Source organism: Martes martes, assembly GCF_963455335.1.
Source record: "Martes martes genome assembly, chromosome: 3".
In the NCBI taxonomy this organism is placed as follows: domain Eukaryota; kingdom Metazoa; phylum Chordata; class Mammalia; order Carnivora; family Mustelidae; genus Martes; species Martes martes.
Window position 1 is genome coordinate 186534280 of NC_137890.1, and position 22609 is coordinate 186556888.

General features: G+C 40.1%; 1 protein-coding gene across 1 annotated transcript in view; it reads left to right on the forward strand.

Annotated features, from left to right (window-relative positions):
* Positions 1 to 387: 387 nt before the first annotated feature.
* The window catches only part of RFTN2 (raftlin family member 2), a 68970-nt gene continuing 46748 nt past the window's right edge, over positions 388 to 22609 (forward strand). Inside the window, exons 1-2 of the mRNA XM_080798999.1 lie at positions 388 to 1062; positions 20963 to 21146. Coding sequence (XP_080655125.1) covers positions 924 to 1062; positions 20963 to 21146 — 323 coding nt within the window. The 5' untranslated portion in view covers positions 388 to 923. The remainder of the gene's footprint in view (positions 1063 to 20962; positions 21147 to 22609) is intronic.

A 22609-nucleotide genomic window follows, 5' to 3' on the forward strand; every position in this document is an offset into this window, starting at 1 on the left:
CCTAACTATGGAGCATTTTAAACTAATTATCCACATAACTGTCCTCCTTTGCAACTAAATAAAATCTTTTTATTAAAATATTGTAATATAATTTTTTTTATATTTGGCAGTTTTCATTAGCATATTGTTTTTCCAGCAGAAAGACTCTTCTGTGGAAAGAAATCCTCAAAAGTGCTACCTAAAGACTAAAGTGTTTGTTTTTAAAAAAACAAAAAACTATTTTTCTCCTTTTAGACTCCAGAAACAGTTTCCTCTTAAAGTGACTTCCTTTCTGGAAATGATTTTTGTTTCCAACCATCTTGAGAATCCTTTTTTTTTTTTTTTCATTCCTTCTCTCTTATTCTTTCTCTTTCTCCCACCCTTCCTCCCTCCTTTTGCTTTTCTGGTAATAGCAGAGAGGAAGGAGGGGGTGGGCACAGGGAAGAGGGAAAAGAGAAAACAGAGAAAGAATTGCATGCCATTATGCCTGAATATATCCTTTACTTGTAGATAATTCCATCCGAGTTGCACTTTTGCCTTTTATTTCCGTTTTTGGACACCTCTTTTATCATCCAGCCAACTGGGACAGACAAAGCACTCTTGGTGCCCTGAGCGACAGAACTCTGGTAGGGGGCTGGCTGCAAATTGACGTGGCATGGAAATTCTCCGCTAAGTTGTAGCAGCTTGCATGTTTCTCCTAAGATCAAGCCCAGCCTCCCAGAGCTGTAGCTTAATCATCATGGGTTCAACGACTTTACAGAAAAATGGATAGAAAAAGTCTTCAGCTCCTTTCTTTGGACTCAAATGTTTTCTTTTTGACTACTTATGGTTTAGCTGGAAAAATCAAAGCAGTTAAGTCTGTAACTTTCTTTTTGCAGCTAAAACAACAGAATTTGCTGCTCTCCCTCCCCTATCCTGCAATTTAATTCCTTACAGATTTTGCTATGGGGTGCGGACTTAGAAAGCTAGAAGACCCTGATGATAGCAGTCCTGGAAAAATATTTTCTACCCTGAAGAGACCGCAAGTGGAAACAAAGACAGAATTTGCTTACGAATATGTATTGCTGGATTTTACTTTACAAGGTAATTTTTGCTTCTATTTTATTTGTTAAATGAAATCTTTCAGGGAAGGCACTAGTTTTTTTAAGTGTTGCTTGTGAATTTTCAGACTGGTCTTCACGATAGATTGTATAAATCTAACAATAATGCTTTGTTTCTTGATTATATTTTTGGAAGATTTTTGTTTTGTTTGCTTCGTTTTTTGTAATATGGCTCATATGTACTTTATAAAATTAGAAAAAAATGCCTGGAATTATTTCTTTCATTTTTAAATCAAATGCTTATTGTAGAAGTATAGATAAAAATATTTGACTTCCCAGCCAAATAGCTGTAGCCTTAATGACAGTTTGGGTCTTGAAAAAGATTTGAAAGTCACAAGAAGGTAGCATGTAGGGTACATGATTTGCATCGTGAGGAAGAGTATTTGCTAAGATAATTCTGAGGTTTCCAACTATGTAAAATTTTGTGACTGTGCTAACCATTTTATATTTTTGACCAAGCTAAACTTGAAGTTTGAAAATACAGTAAAAAAAAAAAAAAAGAAAAGAAAAAGAAGGAAAAAAGATAGTCTTCTGTAAGACACTTCCTTTGCTTGGTGCCCCGTCCCTAACAGAGAAACTCCCTGTTCCAGAAAGTTAGAAACACAAATAAACAAGCCCAGATGGCAGCCCTGTGGAAGGAGCAGAGGCAGCTCAAACTCACAAATACTTTGCCTCACTTCCTTTGGAAACTTTAGAGTATACAACTGCATGGATAAAACTGAGTTTTTAAAACAGAACAATATCTTTAATCATGAGATACTGAAAATGAAATTTAGGATGTCTTGCTTGCTGTTAGAATTTCCAGATATCAGTATTTTAAGTTCTTATTACAATGTTACACTTTCACTCTAATAAGGTACACATTTTATCAGTTAATAGAAAGCTTATACTAAATAAGTTATCATGTTGGCTATTAATTTCTTTTCAACTTAAACACAAATTCTCCATTTTTTGGTTTGTTGTGTGAACAGTGCATCTTTGTGCCACAAGCAAGAACAGCCCATTTTTCTTTGTCAAAAATTGAGCTAGCCAGCAAGCAAACTCCCTTCCAGGGACACACAAAATCTGTACATATACTTTCAACATATTCACATTCCTATTTTTATCTAAACCTAAGGCTGCCAAGGAAAAAATGTCAATACTCTTCATTTTATTTTTAATTATGGAAGTTAAAAGTGGATGGAGGAAACAGTGACAATCAGAGAACTAACCAATCATGTGAATTTTTTCCGTACTTTTTCAAAAATCATCCTTAGAGAAATATTCATGATGTGCCATGTTTTCTCCGTTGATGGTTCTTATCCGTTATTTTTAGGGCAAGTTTCTGTAAATTCATAGGACACAAACACACACTTTCCTTAACCTTAAAACCTTGTCTACTCAAACTTTAGGCCAGAGCCATTTTGATCTGCACTTTAAGAACTGCTGCACAATCCGCCCTAGGATCCCAGGGCTTAAAGTAACTTGACATTTTTTTTCTGATTGATTTCCTTCTAACCATGCTAACAGTCTCGAACGAATGTGTATGAATGCAGTCATGCTTGAATCAGAAACGTCTACAGCTTTCTTCAGGAGGCATTCTGGCTTTGTTGTTCCCAGAAGCCCTCCTCTCTGTGAAGGGAGTGTCATTGCTCCCTCCACCCTAGGTGTTCCGAGGAGGTAACAGAATGTCACACTGTGAAGTGTAGGTACGGTCACAGATGGCCAAGGTTAGCACAGAAAGCAGGCACGTATTTTAAAGTTGCATCTGGTTCCTATTTGGTTGAGGCGCCGCGTCTCCTGGTGCCCCTTTCTGTCCAGTTCTTCCACACTTTTTTTTTGTTGTGTTTGTTTTGATTTTGCCTTTGCCTTTGCCTCAGAAGCCAAGACTCTGTATCCGCCCAACTGCACAAGCCACCTTTCTTTATCCCGTCCTCTGACCTCCACCTGCCCCTCCAGTGTATAGAGGAACGAGGCCGGGGGTGGGGGAGTGGGGAGAACATGCCAGCCTTCTGTTTAGCGTGGGCAGCGCCGTCCTGGGATTGCTGTGAGTTCTAACTAGTGGCACCTCCTGCTTCTCAGGGGCCACTGTGAGCGACCTCTCAGGAAACAGAATGGTCTGGTGACAGCTGTGTGTGCTCATGATCAGCCTGTCTCGTACCTTGTTTTCCTCCGTTTTTCCAAACAGAGGACATGAGACAGAGAGTAAAGTCTCAGTGGGTCAAGAGGAGGAGGCCCTTTGAAAATACCAGGGCCCCGTGTTCGGATGCCTAATTATCCTGAACGATTTCTTTATTTTCCATTCAGTTTCATTCTCTATTTCTTTCTCTCTCTCTCTCCCCCTATCCCTCTCCCTCTCGTGTGTGCTCTCTCTCTCTCTCTCTCTCTCTGCATCCCCACACTTTTTTTGGATGGGTGGGCAGGGGGACTTTGAGCCATTATTTACATCTCCATGGGAGAAATAATGACACAGTCATTAACCACACAGGACTCTGGAATCAAAGTTTTCACTCTCTAACTGTGGCAGATTTCTAAATGTTGCTATATCTCAGTTTCCCCTTCTGAAAAAAGAAGGGTTCTGATGGTGCTCACATAATAGAGTTGTTTTGAGGATTAAAGAGGATAATACAAGATAATCCACTTAATAAAAGTTAACTATTATTATCCAGCCTGGCTTTGTGCCAGGTCTACCAACTGCACTAGTGAGATTTTGGTACAATTTTTGTGATAAGTTTTCTGGATTATTGTATAGTAACCCATGAATGCGTATTTATGCACGTGTGTGAGTGTATATATGAGCGTGTTACAGAATTCCTTAATGAATAGTTAAATTAACTCTGCGAAGGATCCAAAAGTGTTGGTTTCATCCTTAAAGCCCAGAAAAGAATCTGAATAACAATAGCCTTAAGGATTTTTAAAGCACTTACAGCTTTAAGATTAAAGGAGTTTTTACAATACTAAAAACCCAACAGGACAGATGGTAGCTTTGAATTTCTAGTAAAATTATGTAAAATATATGAAGTAAAATGTTGCTGGCCTCTAACTTGCTTCCTTATTATTAAAAGAAGAAACTCTCGTTTTTTATCACTGCTGTTCACAGCAATCAATACATATAACATATGTATTCTGTAGAAGATGTTGATAAGTACTAGAAATTCAAAGAGGAATGAGACAGTTTCTGCCCTCAAGTATTTTATATTTTGTCCAGGGTCAAACTGGACAAGATCATGAACGCCTCAAAATCCAGAACTAGATCTTATCCACCTTTGTATCCCCTGTGGCTAGCACAGTGTTTGGCACATGAACAACGGTCAATAAGTTTTATTGAATTAATGAATAAAAAATTACAATACAAGATACAAGAGGTGTCAGAAAAAGGAACAAATCAATTTTGAATAGGATCAGTTGGAATTGGAACCAGGACTTTAACTGACCCTGAAGAACATATAGGGCTTATTAGTCAGAAAAGGATTAGGAGGTTGAGACATATTCAAGGACCACTGACTAGAGCGGTGAGCAAAGGGGCAGGGGCGGGGGCGGGGGGGTCGTTGGAGAAAGGGAGAAAATGAGGTTGGAAATAAATGGAGTTTGAAATGCTATGAACCTGGCTAAGGAAGGATTCTTTGATTCTACTGAAATTAAGTAGCTGTAAAGGCTTTTGAATGAGTAGTCAACAGGTACAGAGAAGTACTTTGAGAAGATTAACGTGAGATTGAGTGGGAAGAGGTGGCAGCGAGGCTACTGATTTGGAAGGCCTCTTGTGGTGGCGAAGGCTCCAAGTGACAATGAGGACACACATGTGGGGAACAGCAAAAGGATGGACTGCGTGGGGCAAATATAAGGCAACATGAAGAAGGAACTTACTAGCTTGTGGCTGGCTGGATATGAAGGGACAGAAAGAATGAGGAATCCGGGATGACTTCCTGCTTCTGAGTGAGTGAGTGACTGAGCCTGAGTAACTGTGGAAATAATGATGCCTCACACAGCAGGAAGGGCCTCCCAGAGAGTCGGTGTGTGGTAAAGAGCAGTTCCATGCCAGGCACGTTGCATTTGAGGGGGCAGGGGACATCTTACAGATACATAAGGACTGCTTCTATAAGAGACCCTTACAGATACTGGAGCTGGAGTATGGTGATTTCCACCAAGACGAATTGAAACAGGGAAAGTCTTAAAGAGACGGAATGTGGGAAGAGCGCAAGCATCTTGGGCTGAGTTGTCAGGCATATTTAGCCATATTGAGACAACTCAACAAAACGACAGAGAATGGGAAGACAGTCAGGACCATGTAGCACCAGAGAACGCAAGGAAAGGAAAGGCTTCAGAAAGCAAGAAGTGGTCAGTAATTTTAAATTGTAGAGAACTTTTTAAGAATGAAGATACAGCCCTGAAGAGAACGCATTGAGGAATCAACAAGCAGTGAATAAAGGATCAGAAATGAGGGAAGGAAGTGGATAGGAGAAGAAAAAGAGAAAGGAAGGGTGGGTCCAACTAAATTTTCTGTATCTGTCTGAGTCTAGTAAGTTCATGAGCATTTCCTCAAACAGTCAAAAGTGACTAACTTTACTCAAACATCAACGTAATCCCTGTCATAGTGCCTAGCCCAAATTCCTACCAGGTGATAAAACCTATATGGGGAGTTCCATTATGTTTGAAATGGTGAGGTATTTGGTTTAGAAGAATAATAAAACCTCACAAATCCAGACTATTGTGGAAGAGAACACCCAGCCTGAACTGGGAGAGAAGAGAGTCTCTGATAATAGCATACAGTTGATCCTCTTAAATACTGATGCTGAGAGAAAATGCATATACATTTCTATCGGCAGTGTAACTTGTATCTTCTATCCTACATATACTTCTTATATCTGGGTGGACAGCTACTCATTCATCAAACTAATATTTACTGAGTACCTACTGAGCTAAGAGCTAGGGTACAAAGCTAAATAAAGCCTAGTCCCTGGTCTTTATGAACCTATACCCTAGTGAGCATCCTGCTGAGGGACACTCAGTGAGAATGTGTACATCATACACTATGATACAGGCTGTGTTAGAAGTGTGAGAGTTATAGAAGCATATACCTGATTGGTGGGATCCAGAGAGATTCCTTAAAAGATGGGTCACCTCAATCTGAGGTGTAGGATGTAAAGAATGAGTGGGACTTAGACAAAGGTTTGTACCCACAATAGAGAAAATACAACTGCAAATTGATAAGGAAAAAACAAACAACCCAACAGAAAAAAATGCACAAGGAATTTGGACAGGCACTTCACAAAATAGTTAATCCAATAGGTCAATGGACATATGAAACTGTGCTCAACCTTTTTAGTAACCGGGAAAATACATGTGAAAACCACAGTGAGATACCACTAAAAATCATCCAAAATGGCTAAAATTTTAAAAGACTGCTGATACCACATGTTAAACTGTACACCATTTTGGGGGGGGGGGGTGCTTTAGCATTATCTGGTTAGCTGAAGATACACCGAATACAGACGTGTGCACAGGCATACTGTGAGGCACATACAAGAGTGTTCAGGGAAGTGTTATTTATGATAGCCCAAAAGAATGAACAACACAGAAATCCAAGAATAAGAGATCAGAAAAATCAGTTGTGGTATACTCACACAGTGGAACACTATACTGCAAAAGTCAGCAAACTCTTTCTGTGAGGGGTTACACAGTAAATACTTTAGTCTTTGTGGGCCACGTGGTCTCTGTCACAATTACTCAGCTCTGCCATTGTAGTACCAACGTACCCTATGTTATGAAATAAGCCATAGGCAGTACTTCGCCAACCTGGACTGTACTGCAGTGAAAATGAATGAACTAAAACTACGCAAGCTACACAAGACAAATCTCACAGGCATAATGCTGAGTGAAAGAAGACAGACACTGGGGGCGCCTGGCTGGCTCAGTCAATACAGTGTGCGACTCTTGATCTCGGAGTTGTGAGTTCAAGCCCCATGCTAGGTGTAGAGATTACTTAAAAAAATAATAATAAAAATTAAAAATCTTCAAAAAAGCAGAAGAAGATAGATACAGAAGGATATGCCATATGATTCCATTTATATAAAACAAAAATGGGCAAAACTGAACTAATGGTGTTTAAGGCTGCATTCTTGGGTAGTAGACTAGAAAGAAGAGAAAGGAAATGATGGCCATAAAATCCAAGATAGCCCAGAGTGGGAGAGGGGGATTGTGATTGGAAAGGGCAAAATGGAAAGCTTCTGGAGTGCCCGCCATGTTCTGATTTTTGAACAGATGGTGGTTACCCACGTGCTGTCAGTGTTAAGTATGTTTTATCTTATTTGTGTATGCTAGTGACATATCTACCCCTACCCAAAGATCTTTAAAAGATTTTTTTTTTAAAAAGGCTAGGAAGTATAGGTAAAGCAAAAAAGACTGAAAGACAAGATATACAGATTCAGAAATGAGAGAAAATTTCATGGTCTGTCCAAGAACCACAGATAAACAGAATGGATGGAGAGAAGGTCAGGACGGAGGCAGCAGTGAAACAGAAAGCTGCAGGAGTCTGAACTGGTCATAATTTGATCTTTCATTCATCTGTCTATAGTAACGAACCTGTAGTTCAATAGAGTTTTAGCATATTTGAAACTACAGTTACATTACTTCGATTAAATATACTAATGAGTGACTATAAAAATGGCAGCTTCCATGGAAACATAAAAGATTACGTAATTTGGATATTGTTCATCTAGCAGTTTACATTGCTAAATAATTTTAAGCATTTTGATAAGTAGAGTAAACCAAATAGTCCTATTAATATCCATACGTGAAATTGCTTAACAATTTATTATAGTCCAAAAGCTTTAGCCTAACTCATGTCTGAATTTTCACAAATTCTTAACATGACCCAAATCAATGGAGTTTTACTTTCGTACAGGCGCTGAAGTGTATGGCTGTGGAGTCATCTTGTCTGGTTTAGTCACAGCATCACCACTTACTAGCAATTTGGACAAGTTACCAGATCTCTCTCTTCCTGCGTTTCCTCATCTGATAATAATGATAGTACCTACCTTATGGAGTTGTAAGGGTTAATTAAGATTAGGCATGTAAAGCATTTCTCATAGGGCCTGGCACAAAATAGGCATTTGGTATATGTTATGCATTATTTTTTACTATAATTACTAAACATATACGGAGATTGACAGTCTATTCCCTTTTGAAAATATGGTGAAATTACTTGCCAGTGTTTGTACATTGTATGTTTATCTGAGGAAACAATGTTTCATAAATATTTCAAAAACACATACCAATCTTCAGAAGTAAATTGGTGGAAAGAACATATATACGTCTTGGACAGTTTTCATAGAGTTATGTCATCAGAACAAAGCTTTTGGCATTGAGCAAGTTCTTAGCTTTATACTGGAAGGTAAATCTTTCTGTTTCTAAAATGTGATCTTTGCCTAAGAAGCTTTTAAGCAAATGAGCATAAAAAAGTCTATTTATATTTTATTTTAGAAACTATGAGAACAAATGTTAAAATGTTGCTTGACCTTCAGTGTTTTTCAATTTTAATCATAAAAATCCACTTTGCATTTGTATAGTTTTCAAAGCAATTACAAAATACTTTCTCTCATCAGTAATTCACAATAGTCTTGTAAAGTATAATAAAGCATTTACAAATCATGCAGCATCAATTTCCCAGTAACCAACCATACCCAATAATGCTGTGAACAGCACCATTTGTTCCTTCTCCCAAAGAACTGAGAAAGGACGGAGGGTGGCTGCAGAGCTAAGAGGAGGAAGACGGATGGCTTGCAGCTGCTGCTCACCGCCTGTGCTGTTCAAATTCTAGCCAAAACAACTACCACCTCCCCCTGAATTTCCTGGTTTCAAAAGTAATAGAGCCACGGGGTGCCTGGCTGGCTCAGTCAGTAGAGCATGTGACCTTGATCTCAGGGTTATGAGTTCAAGCCCCACATTGGGTATAGAGATTACTTAAAAACAAAATCTTAGGGGCACCTGGGTGCCTCAGTGCATTAAAGCCTCTGCCTTCAGCTCAGGTCATGATCTCAGGGTCCTGGGATCGAGCCCTGCATCGGGCTCTCTGCTCAGCGGGGAGCCTGCTTCCTCCTCTCTCTCTGCCGGCCTCTCTGCCTACTTGTGATCTCTGTCTGTCAAATAAATAAATAAAATCTTTTTTAAAAATTAAAAAAATAAATCTTAAAAAAAGTAATTAAAAAGATAAACAACAACAACAAATTGACCCTCTGATATTACTGCCCCAGTAAAAAGACATCAAATCAAAGGCTTGGCCTCAAACACCGAGCCTGTTGTGGAGGGGAAGTACTCACTCTGGTCAGCATGATGAAAATTCCTCTCTGTGTGCACAACTCTCCCCTTCCTCACATCTCTCAGCTCAATCAGGCTTCTAGTTTCTTTTCAGCACAAGTAACAATCGAAGGGACTTACATGAAGGGAAGTCCTCATAAAAATTCCTGGATTTATTTTTCCTCTTTATGCTCCTGGCTTTACTTTTCTTGAATGATGCTGGCGTGTTTAAAGCAAGTCCCAATGTCAGATAAGGAGGACAATTTGTTAAAAGAGTGAACCCCAGCCCTTCTATCACCATCCTTCTCCTCTTCCCATTAATGAAGAATTGGATCACTTTTTCTGTGTCGTAGGATGCTGGACACTGTCTAACATGATCTAGGTGGCCTGGCCTGGACCTGAGCAGGCTCTAGTCAGCAGAGTTCCTGGTGTGACCCACAGCAGAAGTTGCAAACCAAGGAGATAATGGGCCATATTCAGCCTTCAGACAGGTCTCACTTGGTGTGTACAGTATTAAAATACTTGAATTAACTATCATTTTTTTAAATGTGCAAATATTACATAAGAATCTGGATTTGGGGTTCTTCTTAAAAATTGGAAGATCCAATAACAACTGGGCCCACATGCTTATATGGCAGCCCTTAGCTGAACCTAGTGCTCTCTTTGGATGAGGTTCTGAGTCTTTTCTAGGTCCCACAGCCTCCTCCAGAACAGGTCCTTTCTTCATTTTATCAGCCTGGCGCCTTCAGCTGCCTTACTGGACACTTAAGTGTCCTTACTGGGACTCAGTGTACTAAGTCAGTGAGTTAGGAAGCCCTGATCTGGAGTGTGAGCTTCGGAGCACCTAATCCACAGGGTGAGTTGGGACATGAGATCTAGAGCATGCATAAGGACCTCTGATCTAGAGTGGGAGTTAGAGACCTCTAGAATTCTACAGGATGGGAAGCAGGCCATGTTTTTGGAATAAATCCAAATCTCTACAGTGATCTTTTTTCTGGAAATTTTTTAAGTGTTTTTTTTAAAGATTTTATTTATTTGACAGACAGAGATTACAAGTAGGCAGAGAGGCAGGCAGAGAGAGAGAGGAGGAAGCAGAGCTCGCTGAGCAGAGAGCCCGATGCGGAACTCGATCCCAGGACCCAGGGATCATGACCAGAGCCGATGGCAGAGGCTTTAACCCACTGAGCCACCCAGATGCCCCCTTTCTGGAGATTTTTAAACCAACAATGACATCCTTGAAGACACCTTCCCTGGAAGCTCTCTTTCCTGAACTGGACCACCAAGAGACAGGCACAGCCCTGGTGTCTGAGTTTACTTTGTGCCAAGTACTGGACTCATATTACTATTGAACAATCTATGAAATACTAGAGTTACTTATCCTCATCTCAGAGAGGCAAAGTAACTTGTTTCAGATCTAGTAAATGGCATAATCATGATTTGAACCCAGGTGACTTGCTTCAAGAGCCTAACACTCTGAGGAAAATACTGCATTTCCTCTCTTTCTGGAGGAAAGGACCTTATTTATTTAACAAAGCAGGCAACCGTTGTATGGCACATACTGCACACCAGCTACTTTCTAGGAACAAATATTAACTTATTTAATCCTTCTGACAATCCTATAGGGTAGATCCTCTTTGCGGTGGGGGAAGGGAGGGGTAGATCCTATTCTCATTCTCAGTTTGCAGATCCTATTCTCAATCTCACTTTCCAGGCTAATAAGTGGCAGAGCTAAAATTCGCATCCAAGTTCTAGAGTCTGTTTTCTAAACCGATGCTCCGTGAGAACCCTGAAGCTCTGTTCATTGAATACCTAATTTTTATACCTAATTTTTTCATTTGTTGGTCCTTTAATAAGTATTCTTAAGCACTTCCCATAACTGTCATGTCTGTGCTGAGGGCTGCTTACAAAAAGGCACAGACCTGCAGACAGAAGAACATACACACTTGAGGTGGGTCAATACTGACCATAAGGCACTGAGCCCAAAGAAACATGATCTCTACCTAAACTTATGTTAAGATATAGTTGTATAATTTTTTCTCCCTCTCTCACTTTTCTAGATTTCTGTTTGGAATTCCTCCCCAAACCACTGCATGTGTGTGTGTCTGTGTGTGTGTGTTTAGTGCATTAACATTTCTTTTGCTTTGAGACTCAAGACAATAACCTTATTTTAGTGAGAGTGCAAGAGGGTGTGGAGTCGACCTGGAAAGCTGGACTTATTCCATTGACATCACCAGAGAACGAGGTGTTCCTTAGAAATACATTCTCCAGGGGCGCCTGGGTGGCTCAGTGGGTTAAGCCTCTGCCTTCGGCTCAGGTCCTGATCTCAGGTCCTGGGATAGAGCCCCGCATCGGACTCTCTGCTCCTCGGGGAGACTGCTTCCTCCTCTCTCACTGCTTGCCTCTCTGACTACTTGCGATCTCTGTCTGTCAAATAAATAAAATCTTTAAAAAAGAAAAAAAAAAGAAATACATTCTCCACCTGTACAGGAACCCCCTTAAGCACCAATGTTATTCTGTTATAATTATCTTCTTGGTGATTGTTTTTAACATGTTACGTAACTCTGCCTTTGAAAACCATATTCTGAAATAAGAGAATGGAGGGTATGAGCTCATTTTCATGATCAGTTTGGGAAAATGAAGTGTAGAAAGCCCATTAAGTGACCCTAAACTTGAAAGTTTTTATAGTTCTTTTATCCAGTTTTATAATTCATTTTATCCCTCTGATGTCATCTGTCTCCCTTGCTACTGTCATTGTGTCCTTGCTCCTCAGTAGGTCTCTGAGCCTCGACCAAATCACTTGGCACTGGACATGAGATGCTTTCAAGTTGTACACACAGGCAGAGAATTAAATAACACTGAGTCTCATAGACAGAAAGTTATGCCCTTTTCAATTCTTTTTAGCCCTTCCAATTAATTTGGAATTAATGTATCTTTAACACCTCTCTAATGGCTAATTTTCCTTTTCAACAAAGAGAGAACAGAGGTATGGCTCAGAATCTTTGGTAGAGATCAGTATCTCGCTAGAATCTAGTATTTTCATTGTATTCATTTGTATGACAGCTTTCTACTTATGGTAAGTGATTCTGCTTTTATGGTCATATGAGAAATATAGATTCCTTTTGAAATAAATGCAAGTTTAAATGAAAAGTAAGAGGCACCTGGGTGACTCAGTCAGTTGAGCATCTGACTCTTGTTCTCAGCTCAGGTCTTGATCTCAGGGTCGTGGGTTCAGGCCCCCGCACTGGGCTCCACACTTTAAAAAACAAAAAAGAAAATCAAAAGAGGAAATTTAAGAATATGGAAATCCAATGGTACTCAGATATGACGAAAATTGTGAATGTGTGCTCAGTGACTTAAGTTTGGGATACACCACCTCAGTCCAAACACGCCTGGTAGTAAGGGGAGCTGAAGGCTCCAGGCCTCTCATGGAAAAGCGGGTGATCCTTGCGAGGCCCGCACCTACACTTAAAGACCTGAGCATGTCAGAGCCATGCTGTCCTTCCCGGCCACCTGCAGCTGGGGTGAATACTCCTCCAGGTAGCTGTCCCCTCCACCGTTCAGCCAGTGCCACACCAGCCTGCTGCTTCTGTGGGACAGCCCTTCACATACATCCAGATGGCATCCTGGGTCCTCCCTTACTTGACACATAATTGCAGAACACCTGTAAGGGCCTTCAGATCCCTCACTATCCTGAGCACCTTTTTTTTTAATGTACTCCAGCTTGAAACTGCGTCTGATTTGGCCCTTACATTGAACACAATCCACTTAGTAATTCAACAAATATTAACTGAGCATCGGTGTGGTAGGCACTGTTCTAGGTACAAAGAAATAGCGGTGAACAAAGTGTGAATATGCCCCTGCCTTCATAGAGCTTTCAGTGTGGTGAGGGAGGCAGACCTTAAATAAGATAACGGGGTGACGGGCACCTGGGGGGCTCAGTCAGTTGGGCCTCCAACTCTTGACTTAGGCTCAATCATGATCTCATGGGTCAAGGTATCAAGTCCCAGTTTGGGCTCCACACTCAGCGGGGAGTCTGCTTGAAGATTCTCTCTGCTGCCCCTCCCCTGACGCGCGTGGACGTGTGCGCACAGGTACCCACTCCCTCTCTCTCTCTCAAATAAATAAATCTTTAGAAGAAGATAACCAGGTGAATACACTAGTATATTCTGATTATTACTTAGATGGTGATAAATGTGTAGGGGAAGGAAAACAAACAGGAAGCATTCCAGTGTTGCTACACTGAGCACAGAATTCAGTGAGCCACCTTCCTGTGGCAATTTTCTTTCAGATGACCATAATCACATTAGATTGACTGCTAACTTATTTTTTTAAGATTTTATTTATTTATTTGAGAGAGAGAGAGACAGTATAAGAGGGGGAAGGGTCAGAGAGAGAAGCAGACTCGCCACGGAGCAAGGATCCCGATGTGGGGCTTGATACCAGGACCCTGAGATCATGCCCTGAGCTGAAAGCAGATGACCCGCTGAGCCACCCAGGCACCCCTAACTGCTAACTTACAATTAATCTGTGGTCAGCTGAAGTTTCTAGGGTTTCCACCTTCCCCCACCAAATGAACATGTATTAAATCAGATTTTTCTCATTCTGTGTTTTGAACTATGAAAAGAACTAAGAATTTATCCCTGTTCAGATTTTTTTTTAACATTTATAGCACCCAACCAAGAGTTCTTCAAATCCTCATTCTCTTAGCCAATGTATTTGCAACACTTCTTTGTATATAATTATCATTTTTCATTGACTCCAAAACATTGTTGATTGTAAAACACACTATTACTTTATGTACTGCTAAGGGAGAAAAAAAATGTATGAATTAAACTATGACTTACTACTTTCTCACTTAGTAATTTGATTTTTACCAATGATAAAACATCTTTCAGACATTTTTAAACATTAATTATTCCTTCTACCTCTCTCCTACATACATAGAAAAAGGAAAACTAAGTGCAATAAAGATATCCCTAAAACATCTTTAATTACACTCAAGCCCCAGTTCTTCCAAATCACTTTCAAACTCAGAGCCCATGTGTCCCCTTTTTTCCACATAATTTTTTCCTCTGGGCTGTCAGGAGCATTGGAAATGCCACATTTCTTAAAAGACTTTGGGCTTCTCTCTGAAGCACCTGACACCCATTCTACGGGTTTGCGACTGGGGCTTCCTTGATATTGCCAGAAGCTACCAATGGCAAGTTTTCAGGCAAGAACCAGGGAACTAGGACTCACAGTTGTAGTTCAAGTGATCCTTAAATGGTTTGTTGACTGAAACCTCAAGCACTCTGTTTAGTCATGCCATATGGAAAAACAACCCAACTTCACACAGGTAATGATACCCACTGTCATTATCACCTGCCAACAGTAGTGGTTAATGCCAGGATAGATTTCCAAGCCAAGGCATATCCCTTACTCTTGTATTGAATTTTATAATTTATGAAGACACACTTTCATAAAAATGAAATGCTCATCTCTACTCACGTGTTTTTAAGTTATCATCTGTAATCTACATACATCTGTGTTTCACTTTTGTCAGGTAAATAGTATTTCTCATAAACTTTAAAATTTCTTATACTTTCATGAATTTTTAAGTTTTCATTTTGCAGTCTACCTCATTAAGGTCATCATTAAAACCAATGGGAAAGCATCAAAGTTTTTTTTATCTATCTGCCATCATTTTGAGGAAGAAGTAATAAAACACCTTTTCTTTTTATAAACTTTTTTTTTTAAGATTTCATTTATTTATTTGTCAGAGAGAGTGAGCACAGGCAGACAGAGAGGCAAGCAGAGGTAGAGGGAGAAGCAGGTTCCCCGCCGAGCAAGGAGCCCGATGTGGGACTCAATCCCAGGACCCCGGGATCATGACCTGAGCCGAAGGCAGCCACTTAACCAACTGAGCCACCCAGGCATCCCAAAACACCTTTTCAATGGGTGAAAAAAACCCACTGAGCCTAGGTGGCTCCGTGGGTTAAGCCTTTGCCTTCAGCTCAGGTCATAATCTCAGGGTCCTGGGATCGAGCCCTGCATCGGGCTCTCTGCTCAGCAGGAAGCCTGTTTCCCCCACTCTCTCTGCCTGCCTCTTTGCCTGCTTGTGATATCTCTCTCTGTCAAATAAATAAATAAAATCTTTAAAAAAAAAAAACACCTTTTTAAACCAATAAACAAGTGCCATTATACTTAAAAAAAAAAAAAAAAAAACTTTGACCTAAATGTAAGACCTAAAGCTATAAAACTCCTAGAAGAAAACATATGGGAGAACCTTCATGACATTGGATTTGGCAAAGATTTTTCATATATAATACCAAAAGCAGAGGCAACAAAAGCAAAAATAGGTAATGGGACTATAACAAACTTAAAAACTTCTGTACATCAAAGGGCACAATCAACAGAGTGGAAAGTCAACCTATGAAATGGGAGTAAATATTATATCCAGAATATATAAAGAACTCCTATAACTTAACAACAAAAATAACCCGTTAAAAATGGGCAAAGGGCTTGAATAGGCATTTCTCCAAAAATGATACACAAATGACCAATGAGCATATGATGTTCAACATCACTAATCATTAGGGAATTGCAAATCAAAACTACAGTGAAATATCACCCCATACCCATTAGGATGGCTACTATTTAAAAAAAAAAATGTACAAAAAACAAGTGTTGACAAGGATGTAAAGAAATTAGAACACTTGTACACCGTTGACGTGAATGTAAAATCATGTGACTACTATCGAAAACAATATGGCTATTCCTCAAATAATTAAAAATAGAATTTAACATATAATTCAGCAATCAACTTGTGGGTATATATCCGAAAGAACCGAAAGCAGGATCTCATACAGATATTAGCACATCTCCATTCATAGCAGCAGTATTCACAATAGGCACAAAGTAGAATCAACTCAAACATCCACTGATGTATGAATGGATAAACAAAATGTGGTATATACATACAATGGAATCTTCTTCAGTCTTGAAAAGAAATCCTGTCACATGCTACAACATGGATGAACCACGTGCCATTATATTAAGTGAAATAAGCCAGTCACAAAAAGACAAAATTTAAGTTGACCTACGAACAACACAGATTTGAACTACACAGGTTCACTTACATGCAGATTTTTTTATAAATGCAGTACAGTACTCTAAATGTCTTTCTCTTCCTGATGATTTTCTTCATAACATTTTCTTTTCCCCAGCTCACTTTATTGTAAGGAGACAGTACATAATACAATGTGTTAATCGACTATTTATGTTGCTTCCAGTTGACAGGAGGCTATTAGTAGTTAAGTCTTTAGGGAGTCAAAAGTTATCCGCAGATTTTTGTCTGCATGGGGGTTGATGCCCCAAACCCCACCATTGTTCAAGGGTCAACTGTAATGTATGATTCTACTTATATAAAGTATCTAAGGTCATCAAATTCAGAAGGAGAAAGTAGATTTTAATATGTACCTATATGATATATATTTTCTTTGACATAGAACCTTTTTTATTGTGGTAAAATATAAAGTTTACCATCTTCACCATTTTTTTAAAGATTTTATATATTTATTTAACAGTGAGAAATATCACAAGTAGGCAGAGAGAGAGAGGGAAGCAGGCTCCCTCCTGAGCAGAGAGCGCGATGTTGGGCTCGATCCGAGGACCCCGAGATCATGACCTAAACTGAAGGCAGAGGCTAACAATTGAGCCACCCAGGCGCCCCATCTTCACCATTTTTACGTGTACAGTTAGTGGCATTAAGTACATACACATTATATGCAAATAAAGATTATAAGCAGATACCATACAAGCTTTAATGATGAAGGTGGCATTGTGGAACTAAAATAAATAATATTAATTATTACTGAACTGCTGAGCACCTGGTAAAATACAGAATCGTTGAAGTACTTTCAAATATTCTATATTTACTAACACCATAAGTGCCTTTTGAACTCAGTAAGTACCTTTTCTATATCGGCTGCCGCAGCCCTCCACTCCCTGGGATGGTGGCAATTTCACAGAGAACAAGCAGAGCGAGGGATGTCTGAATTGCTCGAGGAAAGCAGACTTGTCCCAATCCTCAGTTCTTGGTTTCTGGGGTTTCATTCCAACTTGTGGCAGGAGAGTAGACTAGGTGAGACAACATGGGACCAAGCAGTGACCCCAAGCACAGCAGCAGGGGAAGCAAGACCAGCAGGATGGAGGAGCTCTCCAAGCCTACAGTCTCATTCACTGCATGGGATGTGGCCCTTTGACAAATTTCTCCAGTTTTCACTCCAAGGTGGAGCTAATTACACCCGATGTGGCTCTACCTCTCATTCCTTTTTAACCTCCTTTTCTATGTGGTTTTCTCATTGCAATATTATTAATGTAAGGAACATAAAATGGGGCCTGAAGGTAGAGCCTTCTGAAGTGAATATGACCTTGAACTCTCCCTGGTTGGATTCTCACCAGGTTCTTGACCACCTTCACTTTTACAATCAAAAAAGAGTAGCAATTCCACAGCACTGCCTGTGTGTTCGTTCTCTGTTGTGCCTCCCTCCAACAAGTCCTAGAGAAATTGTACTTTTTTTTTTTTTTTAATTTTATTTATTTATTTTTTACACACAGAGATCACAAGGAGGCAGAGAGACAGGCAGAGAGAGAGGAAGGGAAGCAGGCTCCCTGCCAAGCAGAGAGCCCGATGTGGGGCTCGATCCCAGGACCCTGAGACCATGACCTGAGCCGAAGGCAGAGGCCTTAAGCCACTGAGCCACCCAGGCGCCCCGAGAAATTGTACTTTTGTTCCTGAACTTACTAGATAACTTTTTTGGTTTCCATTAGCTAACCTTGATGGCTTTCCCTCCTTTATGCAAAAATTTCACCTCATAGTTCCCCTTCTGAACAGAATTTCCAACTTAACATAATAACCTAAGGAAAACACTGAGCCTAGAAAGAGTCATAGGGTAGGTTCCTTGCCCTGAAGGAGAGACAAACATAAAAACAAGTAACTCTCAAGTCTGAAAGGGAACTAGCAGAACCACAGCACAGGGGAAGAGGTGATTCACCAGGCACAGGGAGCCGGAAGGGAAATCAAAGCCTGGCGGCGTGAGACAGAATGCGAGGTTCAGGAAGTGCAGTAGTACACGCCCGCCGAGAAAGACGCACCAGAAAACCGGTGACAAGAGTGAAGGCTGAATGAGAAGAAAGAGGCCAGACCATGAAGATTCTTTGGTATCATGCTAAAGCATTTCCACTTTGGGCAGTAAGCAACAAGATCCATTAGAAGACTGCATTTCTTTGAAATGTTGTGGAATTAGTATGCAATTCTAAAAATAAGTTTAGGTTATGTTTCATTCCTTAGTCTTAACAGTTTATTCTGTTTTATAGTTTGTCCTTTTCTTTGTTTGAAAATCAGGGTTGGTCATTAAAGAATAAAACCTCATGAATGGCAGAGTGATCGCCACACACCACGCAGGACAGGGCCGTTTTGCCATGAAACCCAGCTGTTCCTCCAAAGTCCAAGATGATTCTCTTGTGTTTTCGTTCCTGTACATAACGATAAAGAAAATATATTGTAAATAGATTCGTGTAAATCCAAAGGAAGATCAGAATTTGAGGAAACGGATCTGTCTTGGTTTATTTAACTTTCCTATTGAGTGTTTTATTTTCTTTTGGGAAGTTGGCATGAATACCTAGTGTTGGAGGTTCTGTTCCATCACGTGGATATTAGTGTAAGGGGAGGTGGGGATTTCCTCTGACCCTTCTTCTTTGTCTGCCTCTTAACCTCCTTCCTGTGTTCAGGCAATTAGCAGCAGTTCTTTGCTGGACACCCCCGGCCAAACTGGCAGAAGGCGAACAGCCAGCGTTGCCTATACCTGGAATTAATTTCATATGTTTTTCTACTCAAGAGAATCAAACTGCAGGTCTATTTCTAGATACAAATTCTTGATTGTTTTCCAGAAAATGAGGAATATTGTTACAGAAAATAAAATTGTTTTTTAAATTAACTCTGCTTGAACATGAAGAACACTTTCCCAAATAACACACCCTTTTCCTTTTGCTAAAAACTGTACACAACGTACTGCTCTATAGTTTCTACAGATTTGCCCTGCTTCAAAGAGATAATTCAACTGCGTATCAATTTTGCATTTAAAGTTCCTCTACATTTAGGAATTTTACTTATTAAAAAAGAACTTCTGGGGCACCTGGGTGCTCAATCAGTTAAGCATCCAACTCTTTAAAAAAAAAAAGAAGTTTTATTTGTCGGAGAGAGCACGTAAGCAAGGAGAGTAGAAGGCAGAGGGAAAAGCAGGCTCCTGCTGAGGAAGGATGCCAATCCCAGGACCCTGAGGCCACGACTTGAGCCAAAGGCAGATGCTTAACTGCCTGAGCCAACCAGGTGCCCCAAGTGTCCAACTCTTGATTTCACCCCGGGCCATGATCTCAGGGTTGCGTGGTTAAGCCCCGTGTCAGGCTCTGTGCTGGCGTGGGACTGCGTGAGGTTCTCTCTCTCCCTCTGCCCCTCCCTCCATTCTTTTTCTCTCTCTCCCTCTCTCAGAAAAAAAAGACTTTCTGGTTTCCTTTACTTTTCAATTCCTTTCCTCAAGCATTTATATAAGTATTAAAATCAGTATTCTTCTAAGTGAAATAAGTCATAGAAAGACAAGTATCATATGATTTCACTCATGTGGAATTTAAGAAACAAAACAAGATGAACACACACAGGAGAAGGGAAGTAAAAAGAAAATAAGTTTAATAACAGAGAGGAAGGCAAACCATAAGAGACTTTACAGGTAAGAGAACAAACTGAGGCTTGCTGGAGGGGAGGAAGGTGGGGGTGTGCTAAATGGGTGGTGGGCATTAAGGAGGGCACTTGCTGGGAATGAGCACTGGGTGTTACACGTGATAGAAATAAGAAAGCACTTGACGACCTCTGCTTAACAAATATCATTACATCCACTTGTAATTTTTAGATTTGTATGAATTTTATATTAAAAAATTTTGCATCGGGGGCACCTGGGTAGCTCAGTTGTTAAGTATCTGCCTTCGGCTCAGGTCATGGTCCTGGGATCGAGCCCCATATTGGGCTCCCTGCTCAGTGGAGAGCCTGCTTCTCCCTCTCCCGCTGCTGCTCCCTCTGCTTGTGCTCTCTCACTTGCTCTCTCTCTCTCTCTCTCTGTCAAATAAATAAATAAATAAAATCTTTTTTTAAGTTTAGTTTAATTTAAAAACAAACAAACAAATAAATAAATATGCATCTTATCCTGTTCAGAATTGTAAAAACAATGAGCTCTTCAACTTAATATTGTTTCTCTTATGTATGTCTTCAGTATCTATTAATGGAATACAGTCACTCAAAGGAAATCCTAAAGAATAAAGCTACCTTAACTGAAAAATATGTATAAGGCATTTTTACTTTAAAACATATTGGTAATATAACATATCCACCAGCATAGAAGGTTACTTTTGCTTTTTTTCCACAATTAATTTAGATATAATACATGTTAGTGTAACTTTATTTGAGATTAAATCATATGAATATGCTTCCTATTCATTAGGATTATCACACATAGATAGAAATAATGTTTTATAAAATAATATTTTATAAATGTACAAATTTCTCATTGCATTTGCTATTTCAGCTTCGCCGAACCCAGAAGTCATCAAGATAAATTCAATTCCAGATATAGTAACAAAAGTGGAAGACTACTATCTTAAAGGATACATTGTTGGAGCCATTCATTCCGTGATACAACCTGTGGGGCAGAGGAAACACCTACCCGCAAGTTACATGTACAGAGTGGTGCTGTTGCGCTTGAAATCAAGGTAAGCCTGGGGCTCAAGGACACAGACTAGGAAGCTGTTGAGACAGTTTCTTCAGCTACAAGAAAAGGAAGTTTGAATGTGGTAATGAGGAATAAAGGATAATTAGGGAGGTTGGTTTAGAGCACATTTTCCAGTAATTCAACCTGGATTGAGAGAAGGAAACTTACACCTCCTTCCTTTTAAAGCTCCTCATTGATTTTAGTGCTTTGCAGAAAATGCATCTTACGTGAGGATGTCAGTGAACAAAGGAAAAGGAAAACAGACGCAAAAAGTTCCTAAAGGAAACAAAAGCGAAAATGAACTTTTGGGACTTCATCAAGATCAAAAGCTTCTGCACAGCAAAGGAAACAGTCAACAAAACAAAGAAGCAACCCACGGAATGAGAGAAGATATTTGCAAATGACAGTACAGACAAAAGGTTGATACCCAGGATCTATAAAGAACTTCTCAAACTCAACACACACAAAACAGATAATCATGTCAAAAAATGGGCAGAAGACATGAACAGACACTTCTCCAATGAAGACATACAAGTGATTATCAGACACATGAAAAAATGTTCATCATCACTAGCCATCAGGGAGATTCAAATTAAAACCACATTGAGATACCACCTTACACCAGTTAGAATGGCCAAAATTAGCAAGACAGGAAACAATGCGTGTGGGAGAGGATGTGGAGAAAGGGGAACCCTCTTACACTGTTGGTGGGAATGCAAGTTGGTGCAGCCATTTTGGAGAACAGTGTGGAGATTCCTTAAGAAATTAAAAATAGAGCTCCCCTATGGCCCTGCAATTGCACTACTGGGCATTTACCCCAAAGATACAGATGCAGTGAAAAGAGGGGCCAGCTGTACCCCAATGTTCATAGCAGCAATGGCCACGGTCGCCAAACTGTGGAAAGGACCAAGATGCCTTTCAACGGACGAATGGATAAGGAAGATGTGGTCCATATACACTATGAACTATTACGCCTCCATCAGAAAGGATGAATACCCAACTTTTGTATCAACATGGACGGGACTGGAAGAGATTATGCTGAGTGAAATAAGTCAAGCAGAGACAGTCAGTTATCATATGGTTTCACTTATTTGTGGAGCATAACAAATAACATGAAGGACATGGGGAGATGGAGAGGAGAAGGGAGTTGAGGGAAATTGGAAGGGGAGGTGAACCATGAGAGATTATGGACTCTGAAAAACAAGCTGAGGGTTTTGAAGGGGCGGGGGGTGGGAGGTTGGGGGAGCCAGGTGGTGGGTATTAAGGAGGGCACATATTGCATGGAGCACTGGGTGTGGTGCAAAAACAATGAATTCTGTTATGCTGAAAAGAAATTAAAAAAAAAAAAAAAGTTCCTAGACCCTTCAGCAGAGTAACCGTCAGCTACAGGTGCTGTCACTGGACTGAAAGAGCTGACTGGACCAATGAAGGCCACTTTCACTAAGCATTGTTTTTTAACTGTCC